The sequence below is a fragment of the Sylvia atricapilla genome, chromosome Z (genome assembly GCF_009819655.1).
Source record: "Sylvia atricapilla isolate bSylAtr1 chromosome Z, bSylAtr1.pri, whole genome shotgun sequence".
Lineage (NCBI taxonomy): Eukaryota > Metazoa > Chordata > Aves > Passeriformes > Sylviidae > Sylvia > Sylvia atricapilla.
Genome location: NC_089174.1, coordinates 29,059,413 through 29,074,535, shown reverse-complemented (window position 1 = coordinate 29,074,535; position 15,123 = coordinate 29,059,413). Strand labels below are relative to the sequence as shown.

The 15,123-nt window shown below is 37.8% G+C and overlaps 1 protein-coding gene across 4 annotated transcripts in view; it reads left to right on the top strand.

The window, feature by feature from the left end:
- Nucleotides 1-2,351, top strand: part of AP3S1 (adaptor related protein complex 3 subunit sigma 1) — a 29,019-nt gene extending 26,668 nt beyond the window's left edge. For 2 of the 4 annotated variants that reach the window (XM_066339256.1, XM_066339258.1), the window contains one exon: nt 1,039-2,351. In XM_066339256.1, coding sequence (XP_066195353.1) covers nt 1,039-1,167 — 129 coding nt within the window. In that variant the 3' untranslated portion in view covers nt 1,168-2,351. The remainder of the gene's footprint in view (nt 1-1,038) is intronic. The other 2 variants (XM_066339259.1, XM_066339257.1) reach the window with 1 other exon arrangement.
- The last annotated feature ends 12,772 nt before the right edge of the window (nt 2,352-15,123 follow it).

Below are 15,123 nucleotides of genomic sequence, written 5' to 3'. Positions count from 1 at the left end.
TCAAATATAGTAGTAACACTTCCTAGTCTTGTTTTAATAGTCCTTAAAATAACAAGATTTTGAATAGGTATTTTCAGAAGCAAGAGGGAAGGATGATTTATGGTATGTTTTCAGGCCTCTGAGCTGTAAATTGTTAGTATTTCATTATATATCTCAGTGTGTAAACTTGGCAGCTACTCTATCTAAAAGCAGAACTAAATGGAAGTCAGTAGTTCTCTATTGTAAAATTTGCATGTTTGTACAGAAAGGCTCTAGTTTTGTGTGCAAAGAGACTGCATGCAGTAGAGGACTTTATAAAAAAATAGGTGCTATTTAATTTAATAGTTTAATTCAGCGTAACTGTTGTTGTGTAATGCCCAAGGGGATGCAGATATGTTAGTGTATAATTAGTTACTATGGGACAGCAGATTATTCTAGTTTGTCTGTAGAAATTATCTGTCTTGCATGCTTTTCATCACCCACAATTGCAGGGTGTTTACCCTTTTCATCTTAGTCTAAGTCACCTTGAAGAACCACTGTGTGTGTATATGTATGTATTTTTTTTATGTGTGCATATACACATGCCTCTGTGTGTGTGTATGTATCTGTTCATTGATTTGACTTACATTCAGCACCTTGTTACTTTGAGGTTACTTATTCTAAGCCTGTAACCAATGTTAGTCAAGTGTGAACCAGGTGAACTGCTAGAGTAGGTAAGAGACAAAGGCAGCACATTGGATACCCAATACCTCGAGACTGTCTGATCTGTAATGTACACATTTTGTGTGCTTGGATAAGCCTCCTGTTCCTTCCTCTCATACTTTTCCATCCAGTTGACATTACATGTTTTACCATTTAAAAAGGAATATGTGAACTGTTTTCTCTTTCTGGTTTAATATTTCCAAATAATCCATTTCATTCCAAACACAATTACCATGTGGTTTTTCTAATTGTGTAACCATGGAAATACTTTAAAAGTTAGTTGTCTGTGTATATTGCTGGTGAATCTTCTTGTGACCAACTTTGCCTGACTTGCATTTTTCCTCACTTTATATACAGGCTGGTTTAGCAGGAGCTCCAGCCCGGGCTGTTTCAGCTGTAAAGAATATGAATCTGCCAGAGATCCCAAGAAATATTAATATTGGTGACATCAGTATAAAAGTACCAAACCTGCCCACTTTTAAATAACATGACTACTCCAGGTAATACCAAGGAAGAAATGTAATAGAGATTTACTGCATAATTGTTTACTAAATAAATGTCTAACTTTTACTGTTTGGATAAAACTCAAGGTACTGCATAGACATAACCTGAAAAATCAGTGTGTGGAATTGAATGTTGCTTTTGTCTTGTTTGTGAAATTAAAGGAAAGGGGTAGTTCCCATGTGAATTCTAAATTACATTCCTATGCCCTTGCAAGGCATATCACTGTGTCTCAGCTGCTGCAGTATTTTGGGGAAGTATTTAAGATGTTCTTTACTTTGTATAAAGTATAATGCTGAGATTTTTAATACATTCACCAAAGTCTATAATTAGTGTGTTCTTTAACTACTTCTGTTTGTAATGATTATTTAAGACTTAAGTGCAAGTGTTGCATGAAAACATTTAACTCATGTTTTGTTTAAATAAAATCATAACAAACTGAACTTTGAAATACCTGTTTTTTTGAAGTCTACCATTTGCAATAAACCACGGTATTTCCTATTCATGGAGCCAGTTGACTATATATAAATGTTGTAGCAGACATTGATGTTGTAATTTAATCTCTGAAGGGCTTACAGAGGGGTATTGTGCTGAACATATTGGCTCTTTACATTTCTCACAAAAGTTGTTCATTATTATACAGAAGGAAAAAAATGCCTTTATTGAAGATTGATTACTTTTGTTTACATATATATGTTGATACTTACACAATCTGATAGTCTTTCACTGATGGTCTGACTTTGTTTTGGGGAAAAATGGGCCCTGTGATTGCTCTCTGTTTTGAGAAGCACAGAATGGGCTGAGGAGATTATATTTGGGCAGCTCAAACCTGTACATGACAGTCTATCAAATAATGTGATAAAGAAAGGCACTCTGGAAAGATAAATGGGGATACTTTAATAGGGACTCTGTGCCTGGTGATTCTCTACTTTGACATTTGTGATTCTCTACTTTGAGAATTCGATTTATAAGTCACATAATATTGTCAAGACCTCAGAGAAATCTAAGTGCTATCACCTCTGTGTAAGTTGCTCAGCTCCTAAACTCTTCTGTGATAAAAAACATAACAAGGGGATAGTGATTGCTTTTTATAATCATGCTTTTATGCTCTGTGTGATGTACTAGTCTGTTCAAATGAATAATAAAAATATAATTGAGATATTTAAGAATTCTGCGAGGTCTGTTTTTCTCCAAAGAAGTATTTAGTTGATACTGTATATGCAGTGATATTGTATCAACAACAGCGGATTTCAGGACTAATCTGAGAAGTCCTGCATTACTTCAGGGATTTGTATGTGATGTAAACTAAGTGTTCTTTTCCTTTCAGTTGAATGTTAAGACTTGGTCTGTAGGCTAAAATTTAAAGCACATCACATTTTCTGTTTGATCAACAGTAACTAACATCTTTTGAGAGTATTTGAGAGAGAAAAGAAGAAATTACTTTTGAGGTAGAAAATCTGATAGAATCCAAGAAATTTTCATGTATTTCTTAAGGTGGAGTGGGGGGAGAACAACAGCTTCATGTATGTTCTTTGTATTACATTTAATAAATAGTAAACAGTATATCTTATATATATAATAACTTATATTTAATAAGTAGTAAACAGTAAATAGAAGTAAACATAAACTAACATATACTGTTTAAAAATGCTTTTGAAAACACATTTGCTCTCTCCAGACCTCTCGAAAAGAATATTTATTCCTCCAAATCAACTTTCTTAGTTTGAGACTTCCAGAAATTTCAGGCAGGGTTTAAGTAATTGACTGCCTCTTTATCATTTTGACTAAAGAAATTGAGAGAGTGAAACATACGGCCATTTTTTTTTTCCCCTGTGAGGTATTCCTTAGTATTCCCAAGTTGGACATCTTAGTACAAAGCTGAAAGTTACTATTTTACCTGCTTTCTCCTAGTTCTGTTTATTTTGCTAATGCATGGCATATGTGACATTCGAAGTTAAGATGTTGAAAGCTTTCCTCATTGTTGCCTCTGTGATGATATAGTTAGTTCTCTGCCAAAGGAGGAATAGGACATTTTGAAACATTTGGTACTCTGACCTACAGAATGTTCTTTGGGCTATTTGTTAAAGCAACTCAAAATTTCAGAGATTCTTCTGAGTCCTCTATTTTTGTCTCATTTTCTTCCCTTTTTTTTTTCAGATTTGTAAGTTTATGTAGTTAAAACATTTTTCATTCCTCGCAGAGAAATATTTTCTGTCTTTATTTGGATGAAACACCCAAATAAAAGAAAGTATGTCTGAGATGCATCTTGACATGAAGCATATTTAAGATTAACTTCTCACCTGTCAATAGCCAGCCTGTCTTTCATTTTAGTGAACTACATCTTTACTTTTAACAATTATATAGCTATTCTAAACTCTTTTATTTTAGTTTTTGTTGGTTATATTACTGTTGTCTGTGCTGCTTTTCTCTGACCTGGTATGTCGTCTGCCAAAAGGCCTTTTCTCTGGACAGCTCTTTCATAGACACCAGGCTTTTCACGAAGCTTTACTGTGACTAGCCAGAAAATATTTAATGTGAGGCTGTAGCTCAGAGTTGGTGCTTCCTTACTCAGAAAATCTTTAGATGGGAAGAAACACTTTATCAGATTTTTCACAGTAAAATTGCACTCCTTTCAAAGAGAAATTCTGGTCCTTAGAAAAGCCTCAGTGGTTTCCCCTTAAATAAACACAGCTGCTATGACCGTGTCAGCTTCCTCAGGGTAGCTGAATCTTTGCTTGCCACCCCTTTGCCAGAGGAATATCTTTACTTTGCCTGGGGAGGTACTGTCCTCTTACCATGTTGTTAGACACTGCTAGGAAGAGGGGATACTTGCTTAATAGAAATTATGGTAATAGTATACTTTCTGTTTACCTTGTAAGGCTTGTCTCTTGTTACATTCAGATATTCATAGGATTTCCACAATATTGATCTACTTTTGTTCTTCACCTTCATGAGAAAGATGTGCCTTTTGAATTCTCTCTCTTATTTCATCAGTTTCCTCTCAACCACTTCTTAGGATTTAAAAATGGAAACAAAGTGTGCGAGCTAAATTATTAAGCTCTTGATTATGAGTGTAAATGTTTTTAATGCTTTTGTAACAGAAAAAACCCACCCTTAGCAGATATAGGTGAGCTGATACAGGTGTTTGTGTGTGGATATTTATATGTTTATATGTATGTATATATATATAAAAAACATCAAGTCTTCTGCGCATTGTTAAAAAGAAGAAAAGGTCATCTTGAGTCATCTGTCAGATATAAAAGACAGGCTACTAATTTGTCATTCTCCAAATCCATAGGGTCTGCCTTTTAAGTGGTGTTCTTAAGGATACCAGTAAATTAATCACTGAAAGCCATTTTTCCTAACTCCAGGACTCTCTTAGAACTGCAAGATGGATTCTTCTAAACAAATAGAAGGGCAGAAAGGATAATATTTCAGTAGGGTGAGTGGACATTATCATCTGCCTCCACAGACTTGGAACAGAGCAACTAGTTTTCCTGCTGGACCAGGGGCAGTAAGTACTTCGGAAAAAGCATTTTGACTCTTTTTGTTAAAAGGTAAGTATCTCACGTTGGTAGAGAATGCTTGTGTCTGTAGTATCAGCAGCACAGATAGAACACATGCTGTGTCATTGTGTTCTTCTCCTCCTTAGACACCACTGTTTTGAATATATTATGGGGAAAAGGGAAAATTCTACATTACAAGTGTATACAGAATTCCTCCTCTTAAACAGGTGTTGCTGCTGTTTCTGCTTGACACAGATAGATGGAGGAAAGTGTCATTTGTTGCAAGGAGAAACAGGTTCAAGCCAAAAATTCAAATTGGTCCTGCCTTCCTGTGAGCACATTTGACCTTTTTTTCTAGCAGCATATTCCAATAAATGCTAAAATTAGTCCTGAGATTTGCTTAGGCATATGATAGTCAAATGAGAACTTGTTAAAGTTCTAAGGGTTACCTCATAAAACTCCATGATACAGAATTACAGCAAATGCAGGGCATATCAAAGGAATTGTCTGCTTATAACTGTTAAAAAAAAACAAGTTACATGCAGTATATAAAAAAAAGAGCCTAGGTCTTGCAGAAAATGTATTTCTGAGCTTCAGCACAGAGTACTCATAATTTTTAGGAGGAATAAGGAAAGCAACCAAGTACTGCTGAAACCTGACTAAAGGTGAATAATTAATTTTACAAAAAGTTTTGCTATTTGCTGTGAACAATTATCATAACAAATCATAAATCTTTTGCCATGGAGGGAAATGATCTGTCCTTGCAATTTTTGGTGTTCAGTGTTTACTTCAGAATACTCAGTGCTTGCATTCCATGGGCAAAACCACAAAGGTAGTCATTCTGCAATGTTATCTTGGCAGCCACCTCTCTCTTGTCATGGTTTTGATCTTGAGGCACAATAGGAGTGCAGTCTGACCTGAGAGCAACCACAGGTCAAGACATCCTCTCTTTGCACAGAGCAAATATGCCCGTGACTGGAATCCTAGGGACATTGAAGTTGATCCAACATCCGTCCCCTGAGACAGACTGACAGGCACACTTGTGACATACTGCACTGCTTTCCTGCCCAGCTGGGTTCTTCTGAGACTCAGCAGCACACAGACCTTGTATATCCCTTTCTGTGCTGGCTGTGCTGTACAACAGCCAGAAGAGCTGCCGGAGGAGTAGAGCAAAGCCCTCTCCAGATTCTTTCTGAACAGGACTATGAACTTGTTACCAGACCTGCATATAAATACAGGCCTGTAACGACAGCTGCAAGCTGCTTGGATAAACACCTCTCTGTAGTCTCCTTGGTTTTTGTTAGCTTTCACAGATAAATCCATAGACCTTCTTCTCATGGGATTGTTAGGACTCAGCAAGCAGATTTGCTGTGGGACATGAGTTGAATGCTACAGGTTAGGATGTGTGCTGGGTAACTGCATGAGCCATGTGCGTGGTAGGATACCTGTGTGATCAGCAGTCTCCGTGTGCACCTGAGAAACTTCATTTGTGTAGCCACAGTGTGTGGCACCCACATCTTCCCCTCTAAAGGCCCAGCGGAACAAGTTCGACCAAGCAGTCTGCAGAATAGGGAAGCAAAATTGAAATGGACAGTGCATTTGAAATAGACATTGCAATAATTTGCTCTGCTAATATGTGTCAGAACAGCAAAGATCTTTCACAGTTCAAACAGCCATCCCATTCCCAAGTGAGGTGCTGTTTTACTTCATGTGAGAACTGTTTGGGTCAGAGGACAGAATTCATAATTCCTTTCCTTTCCGGAGACACTGTTACATATCATGTGTCATTGCTTGCCTGGCTCTCATACAAAGTCTGTTTCCACATGGACTGCTGTCTGTGTCTGTATGTCTGCCTCTCTGTCTGCCTGTCTTTAGTGTGTTTTCAGGACTGGTACTCCAGCAAAGTTCAGCAGGGCACATCATGGCTGCTGTCCCACCTCAAGGTGTAGAGCAGTCATTCAAGATATGATTGTGCTGGCAACATGTAAAACATGTATTCAAACTGAGAGACAGTGAGTTGAGATTATATGCGCTAGGAAAGAATTCTTTACTATGGGGCGAGGCAGTAAAACAGGTTGCCCAGAGAAGCTGTGGATATCCCACCCCGTAAGTGTGTAAGGCCAACATGGAAAGAGCTCTGAACAACCTGATTTATTGAAATTTGTCTGTGTCCATGGCAGGCAAGTTGGAACTATGACATTTAATATTCAGTCCTAACCATTCAGCGATTCCATTAACATGTTTCTGTATAGAAGTATGTTAATACAGGCATCCGTACACTGGCTGAGGTTTCTCTTGGTGCTTCAAAATCAAGGACAGCTAAAGGTTGGTTAGAGACAAGCCCTTCTGTGGAGCTGCATGCTGGAACTGTAGTGCAGGCAAAGGAGGGAGAATGAAAGTTAGTATGAAATCCTCTTGCCAGAGGGTAACTTGAGACTCTGGTATAGAACTGATGGTCTGAGGAAGCCTCAAGAGGTGTTACCATTGCCTCATGAGAAACACAATTGGCTTAGGGGCTATGAGGCTACACAACAGGCCTAATCCAGGTCTTTGGCAAGAGATGCTATCGCAGAGATCACCTTCAGGAAAAAAATCAGCAGGTAGGAGCAGAGAGAGCATTTTACAATTTAGAGTCACACAGGAAATCGGAAAGTAAGAAACAGTACTCATCTTTTCCCTCATGGCCTCAGTGCAACAGATTGCAAAAGCTTGCAAGTATTACCCTATCAAACAGGTCTCCTTGTCCTTGGAAGTTTCAGTTCTTAGGAATCTGTTACAGCCCATTTAAGTAGTTTAATTCCACTATAGTATTTCTTGGTTTGTTTGCAGTTTACTAAAATACTTAATAATATACTTACCCAATATACTTACCCAAAAATACTTACCCAACCTTTGTGGGTTAGCACAACACAACATCTGCCCCAGCTGTGTCCCCTCCCAGCTTCCAGTGCACTCCCAGCCTGCTTGGAGTGGGGTAATGTCAAAAGGCCTTGCTTGACACTGCAATAGCACCAACTGAAATGGGGGTGCTGTCTGTGCTGGTTGGATACATACCCAAAATATAGTATCATATGTGCTGCTGAAGAAAATTAAATATATCCCAACCAATTCCGAGGGAATAGTAAGAGAGAGAGTAGGATGAAGGAAGATGATGTGATAGGGTAGTAACTCATTAAGACGTTGCATCATGCATGAAGTCATTACTTTAAATTCATTCTTTCATAAGTATGTGTGGTAAAAGGCTTCCTGCTAAAACTCACTTAGGTTTCCCAGGAGGCAAATACTAAGAGAGGGCTTGGGCAAAAAGAAATTGGTAGTTCGCAGAGCAGCTTAGAAAGGATGCTGCCCAAAAGCTGTAAGAAAAACAAGTGCAACTAAGATTGTAAAAGAAGGCGTTTTAAAGGTCATTTTATACTCTGGGAATAAAAGTGTGACAGAATTGAGAAATAATCTATTGGGTTAAGTGAGAGAGAGAGAGAGAGGGAGAGAAAATAGCTATTGCAAACCCAGGTGTTTTTTGGCTAAAGACAAAAGCAGTGAGCTTTGAACTGCTAAAACGTGTGTATTATCTGACAGTTGGTGGTTGATATAATTTTGCTTTTCTGACAATCATTTATCTGAAGGCAACATGAGTGATAAGGAAGCACTAACAAAGATGAAAAAATGAATGGATTTAAATGTGAGAAAAGAAAATTTACTGTTTCTTAGTTAAGTGCTATGTAGTATTAGCAGCATTTGTGGACATAAGAAAGTACTTACACCTTGTTTGTACACTTTCTGATGCAAAACAGTGATAGAGCTGCTGATGGGGTGAATATTCAAGGTATGTAGTGATGACAGATGAGTTCTCCAGTCTCCCTTTTCCCCTAGCCCCTTCTACCTAAACTACCTATTAAATAAATGACAGACTAAAAGGAGAGGAGGGCTGGATTCCTTCAGGGTTTGTGTCAATTTTAGTGCCAAGACTGGGATTGCCAAGTGATGTTTCTTTAAGAAAATTTCTCTCCTGCTCACCAGAAGAATGAATAATATTCAAGAGTCATTAAGTTTGCTTGGCATCCATATCTTTCAAGCTTTTAGATATTTCTGTTTGTGAGAATATAAGGAGTACAAAGCCTCTTGATCAAAATCAGGAGTGAAAATACCAGTTTCTTTCATACTTCAGAGTTGTAATAAGAAGTTCTTTTCTAAGTTTGATTGTAAAGGTGTCTATCATTCACTCATTGTTCAATGTGTGTTGTGACAGTTATACTTGTTCATAGGACACACTTCTGGAATTTCAAATGTCTCTCATTGTTCTTCCCACTCATCACTCCTTCCTCATAATTTTTAGCCAAATAATTCCAAATAAAGGTTTGAATATGTTGGGAGGGCTAGAATTGTTAATGAAGATGACAAGGGTTTTAAGTGAGCTTTCAAGATGAAGGCGGTTCACTCACTTCCTCCCAAGTTGATCCTCTTAAGTTTTGTCTTTGTTACTAAAATTTTGGTAAAATCAAAAACTACTTAACACAAGTGTATTTAAGAAGCAGGGATTCTTTATTTGAGTGGATGCACAAGGAGCATAGCTCCTCCAAAATCTGTGTATGCTGAACACAGGAATGTTTCTGGTTTTATACTGTATTTTACACACATATTGATTGATTATCCCAGAATAAATATACATTTCCCCAAAATCATTAACCTATTTCCCCTCCCCTTTGTGCATGCTACCTTCTGTCCTGAGTGTCTCTGGTGGTCCCTGGTGGTCATAGACCCCACTGTTCCAGGTGACCTGGCTGAGTTGGCAGGGCACTGGGCTGGTGTACTTCCAGTTCTCTTTCTTACACAATGGGCATTGTGCAGTTCTATAGGCCAGTGATTCTGGAGAACAAGCATTATGTTAGCTCACCAGGTGCAGACAATTTATCATTTGGTAACATCTTCATTAGCTAGAGAAACCTGGTACATTAGCATGGAGCCTGGATTCTTTAGGGGGGGAAACTGCAGCCTCCAGTGAGTCCTCAGTGTACAGCATGTATGAGAGACCTGAGAATGTGCTACTGTGGTTTCAGGCTACAGACTCACCCGAGGTTGGATGGCAAAAGCAGAGCTGTGTCTAGACAGCAGCGGGGAGGCTGAATGCAGGGTGTTTCAAGTTAGGGGAAACAGTGAAGAAAATAGAGATAGTCAATTGCCAGAAGAAATGCTAGTGGCTTTTCACTTACTTAGTCTTATTGTTACATATAAATACTGTGCCAAAGGTTTGGGAGTTGCAGTGATATATAATGGCTGAAGACCTGTTTAGCACACACGGTTTCAGGACAGGGCCAGTGCAAAATTTTTTCTGCCTCCAGGTTAATTATTACACCATATGTTTTCTTTGCCGTAGCAAAATTGTTCTCTTTTCCCTTCCCTAGATTCTAGTTCCAGTATAAAAAAAAGGCTCAGTTAGAGTTTTTGTAGAGATAAGATTGTCATATTTCCCCTCCCCTTTACGATGACAATGATCATCATTATCATTATTATTCTTACTAATTTAGCAGATGAGGGGTTTGGGAAGGCAGTTTGAATAGAGTGATGGTTTATAGGTGATCCGATGGACAGCTCAGGTTCACAGCTTTTTATGTGGGAAAACCTTGGTTACAGCACACATGGGGAGCTGCATACCCCTCACTTTAGCTGGAGAGGAAACTGCAACTCCAGTGTTTCTGTGTGAGAGGTCACTGAACTTCCTTGCTTGACATCAGGCAAGAGTGGTTTTGACAAAATCCATTAATTTAATGGATTCAAATGAAAGAAGTAGAAAACTTGTAGAAGTATACAATTAGAAACTGTAAAAGGGAATTTCTTGCCAAGAGGAGAAAAGAAGTTAAACTTCTTGGCAAGAAGTTGAAAAGAATTTTTTTGGGAAAAGGGATTTCAGAGAGAGGTGATGGAAAAAGACACAGGAAGGAGGTCAGGCACACAGAGGCCACATGTAGAAATTTCTGAAGGAAAAAAACACAGAATGATAACTCACAAATGTAGGATGGGAGGGTAGGAATCAAGATGCTACTGAAGGACTCTGGCATAAGGTGCAGTCTGTTAGAAGATTGCCAGATGAGAAAGTCAGGGGGGCTGTGGCTTTGCTGCAGAGCTATTTGGCTGAATAAACAATATAGATCCCATTAAGCCCCTGGGGGTGAGAAATATGGGTGAAGTTCTCTCTTTAGATGGCTCTGAAATGTCTTCTCCAGGTGGAGAGACATTCCATCATAAATGAAATCTTAATACCAAACTCACATTGATTCTGTTTTGTGAACACACTAATATAAAATACATACATGCATGCATACATATATATAATCAACTTTATTCATTATAGAGAATTTGCATGAGTTATGCTACCATATTTGCCGAAGTATACAGGTCCAAATGAGAGCTGTATAGCTGCTTAGCCATGGAGTGAACACATAAAAGTTGTGTTGTTTTTATTAGCGCATCGTTTTATTATGAATTTAGAGTTAAATGGTAAGGCATGTCACTTTCTGGTTATGGAATTGTTTGGGTGGAGAGACTGGAAGAGAGTGAATTTGAATCAAGGTGGGGCTCTAGGAGTTATTGCTGATGCTTATGGAGCAAAATGGGATCTGATATATACTGGAAATTCATTAATGTGACATTTCAAAGTTGTGTAGGAGTTGTTTCTAAGTGTGTGGGACAGGGCTTACAGGGGAGATGAGATAGGTGGGTGAATAGAGATACACAGATAAAGTACAGTAATTTATTGTTCTATTCCTTTTTGGAACTTCTTTTCTAACTGTGAAAGGTACTTCATCCTAGATGAATAAATCATAGCCTTACTTTATGTGGCAGTTTTGTCAAGATGACTGTAGTGTACACAGTGACCAAGGAATAAGCACAGCTGTCATAATTAAACTTTATTTGTCATGGTTTCTCTGTAGTTTAGAACAACAAACCTCCCACCAAAAAAAAAAAAAAAAAAAAAAAAAAAAAAAAAAAAAAAAAAAAAAAAAAAAAAACCACAACCAAACCTGCATAAAATTTCTATTTTGGATAACTACTCTTCTCCATCCTCTGGTTTCTCTTGAACAGAATCATACAAAAGTAAAGCTGTCAGGAAATTGGAGTTGTAGCTGTCTAAGGTGCACTTCCAGTCTGAAGAATCACATGCCTCTAATTAAGAAGTAACAGGATACAAAAAAAAAGCCTGGATTTTATGTTTTGAATTTTGGTTTATGTTTGAATATGTTCTTCTCTACCCCTTTAAGAATAACATTGAAAAGTAGATGTTTAAATGTTTTGGAATTGAGGTGGTCTGAGCAGGTGTAACTGGGATGTTTTCAGATCTGTTAGTATAGTAGAACAGTCATTGAACTCTGCACACTCAAGCAGTCATACCACTTGTCACAACGAGCAAGGAGGCTGTGTTACTTCCTTATGTAGAGCTTTGTAGTGACAAGTTAAATGTCCTCACAATAAAGGAGATTGAGAATTGTGACTTAAACTGTTTCAGCTGTGTTGATTAACTAAGAAGTCAGCTGTGCCTGGGGAAAGGAAGGACAAGCACACTGTTTTTTTAAGAGGTAGTAGAACTTCAGGCACAAAACTACCCAATTAACCAGCCCTCTATTGTGACTCACTGGTGTAATTAGAAACATGTTTATTTGTATCCCTAAAACTAATCAGCTAAACTTACTCCTCCTCTAGGAATATTGAGATCCATCTCATGTTTCAGTGGATCACAAACCAGAGACTAGCATTTTTGTGCTCAGCATCATTGTTTATTTAGAAATGTCACAGTTCTCTACAACACAGGAATTCCCAAATTAAATCACTTGTAAATCAAAACAGAGCAGCTTGTTTATCTGGGAAGAGGTGCATCAATTCAGCAGTTTATGAATTTTGCAAAATTAGAGTGTTGTAGAAGGTGCTTGGTTGTGACCATGGCTGTTAAGGAGTGAACGTTTGCTGACAGGAATTTTAAATGACAGTTTTCTCTGCATGCAACTTTTGCTTACAACCAAAACAACTACCAAAGCGGGCACTGGTGCCTGGACAGCTGAATCCCTGAAATCAAGCAGTAATTCCAAATTAACAAAGTGTTATTACTACTCTGAAGTTCTCATTCCCAATTTTTTTGCAGGAAATCTTGAACCATCTTGAGTTTCTCCCTAAATGGTGCAGGAATAATTTTCAAACTTGGAAGAGTTTCCAGGCACTCCTCCTAACCCCTAATAAACTGTAGTTGTCTTAAGCAACTCAGCCTTAGCAATACCTGTCAAGTGCTATTCACTAAAGATGAATTACATTAATTATTTTTATCAAGACATTTCTCTAGTGAAACACAAGTGTGGGAATCAAGGTAAAATGCAGCATCATGAAGACCTAGATTGTGAGGCTAGTGGAGTTTAGCAAGACAGGATGTTTCAAAGATAGCCACTTTGAATCAGACTTGTGTAAGAAAGTTATGTATGATAAACAGCTTTTCACAATTGGATCCTAATGATGTGAAGTTTACTTCAGGCCTGTAAGTGTGGGTTTTCTTCCTCCCTTGTATGTCAACATTTAGAAAACAAAGGAGTGTTTTTACAAGTTTTCACTTTCCAGAATTGTTTCCAGTTTTTGTGATTGACACTGATTATATTGGATGTGAGTACATTCCCTATTATATAAATAATGTGATTTTGAAATGCAATACATTACAGTGCTTACTTTAGTGTAATATGACTACATAAAAACAGTTTGTTCCCCCAGGATCCAAACAAACAAAATATGTTCTGTATTTACTTCATGGATTCAGCCACAAGAGGTTTGACCTTATTTGCATAGTTTTTTTCTGTTTGAAAACATGCAATACATTCATCTACCTTGTATCAAAACCACTATAAAAGACTTTTTTTCTCAGTATGTAACATCTCAAACTAATAGAAGATGGATATTTTCATTTTCTGTATGATGCAATAACAAAAATCTAGTACTTTCAGAAGGTAGAGAAAATCCGTTGTTTTAGGTGGCAGTTAATGTTATATGGGAGAAATATACCTGTGTTTACAGTTACCATTATTGGTTTATAAGAAACATTGTATCTTTATTTTTTTCATATCCCTCCCAGTTAATTTAAGTTAAGGAGGTTGTAGGGAGAGGTTACAAGCCAGGCTTATACCATCTGGAGCTTTTTCTTCTGTAGTCTTAAGCACCAGGAAACAGGATCAGGAAATCCAGAGCTCTGACCACAGAGTGTTGTTTTTCAAAATAAGTCATGCTAGTTTTAACAGAGTTGAACTTCTCGTTTGAGACTCCAGTCAGAATTAGTGGAAGCAATCAGTGTGTGTAGCTGCATACTAGGAAAGAAACCAATAAACCTACAATTTACATTTCTGAGACCAAGCAGTACTGATCAAACCAGCTTCCTTGACACCCTTGCACCTCTGTGCATAGAACTGTGACAGGAACAATGGAAACTGAAGCTAGATCTTGCTTTAACGACAGGTTTATTTAACCAAGTATTTTTTAATGGGACTAAGGGGTTAAGCAAGTTTTGTAAAGGGTCCTGAAAGTAGGATGAGGGGCTGAAACCTGTGTATCGGATTTGCCAGTGTTGCTCCATGCATGTTTGTACTTTCTTGTATTCTTTTGGGACCTCTAGTTCTGGGAGCTTTTTTGATATTACAGTTTGCACAAACTCGTCTAAATAGTGCAAAAATCAGCAAAGACTGGCAAGGAATGATCTAAACAAGTCTGTCTCTTCAGGGTCAACCCTGGTGACAAGTTCAGCATTATTTTGAAACCACATAGCATGGCAAACCACAAAATCCTAACATTCATAAATGGTTCACAGTATGGCTGTGTGTGAAGAGACAAGAAGGTCCATTGGGCCATATTTAAAAGGCATTTGAACATGTGACTACTACTGTCCTAAGCCAAGGTCATGAAATAACCTCAGACCTCTGCTTATGGTGTTCTTTTTTCTAGTTAGCAATTTGTTTGCAAACAAAAGTTCTCAGAAGCAATCCTAATTAAGGTTCTTTCTTTACACAGATAAAAATCCCTATTATCTGCCCAGCTGTAGATAGATGAATGAACTAATAATGATAGGCTCTGCCATAAGATAAGGAATTTAATAAGGAGTTCTCCATCTATCTGCTTATTTGGATTGTCTTCCAGACTTCAGAAAAACAATAAAAGGGGACTGGAGTGTCTTTCTGCTTGGATTTCATGGCCCAGCTTATTCTCTACTGGATTTGGAGAGCTACACTTCTGAGAGTTTATCCACCCAAGCAACACAATGCATGGAAAGATAATTGCCAGGGATGCTGAAAAAGGAAACAAGGAATAAGTGTTTTAAAAAAAGCACAACAATCACTGTCTGATGGTGGATGTGTCTTCCTGAGCATGTCATGAAGTCCAGTTAACCTTGTTAACCACTGAGTGGAAAGGTGCCAACATCTAT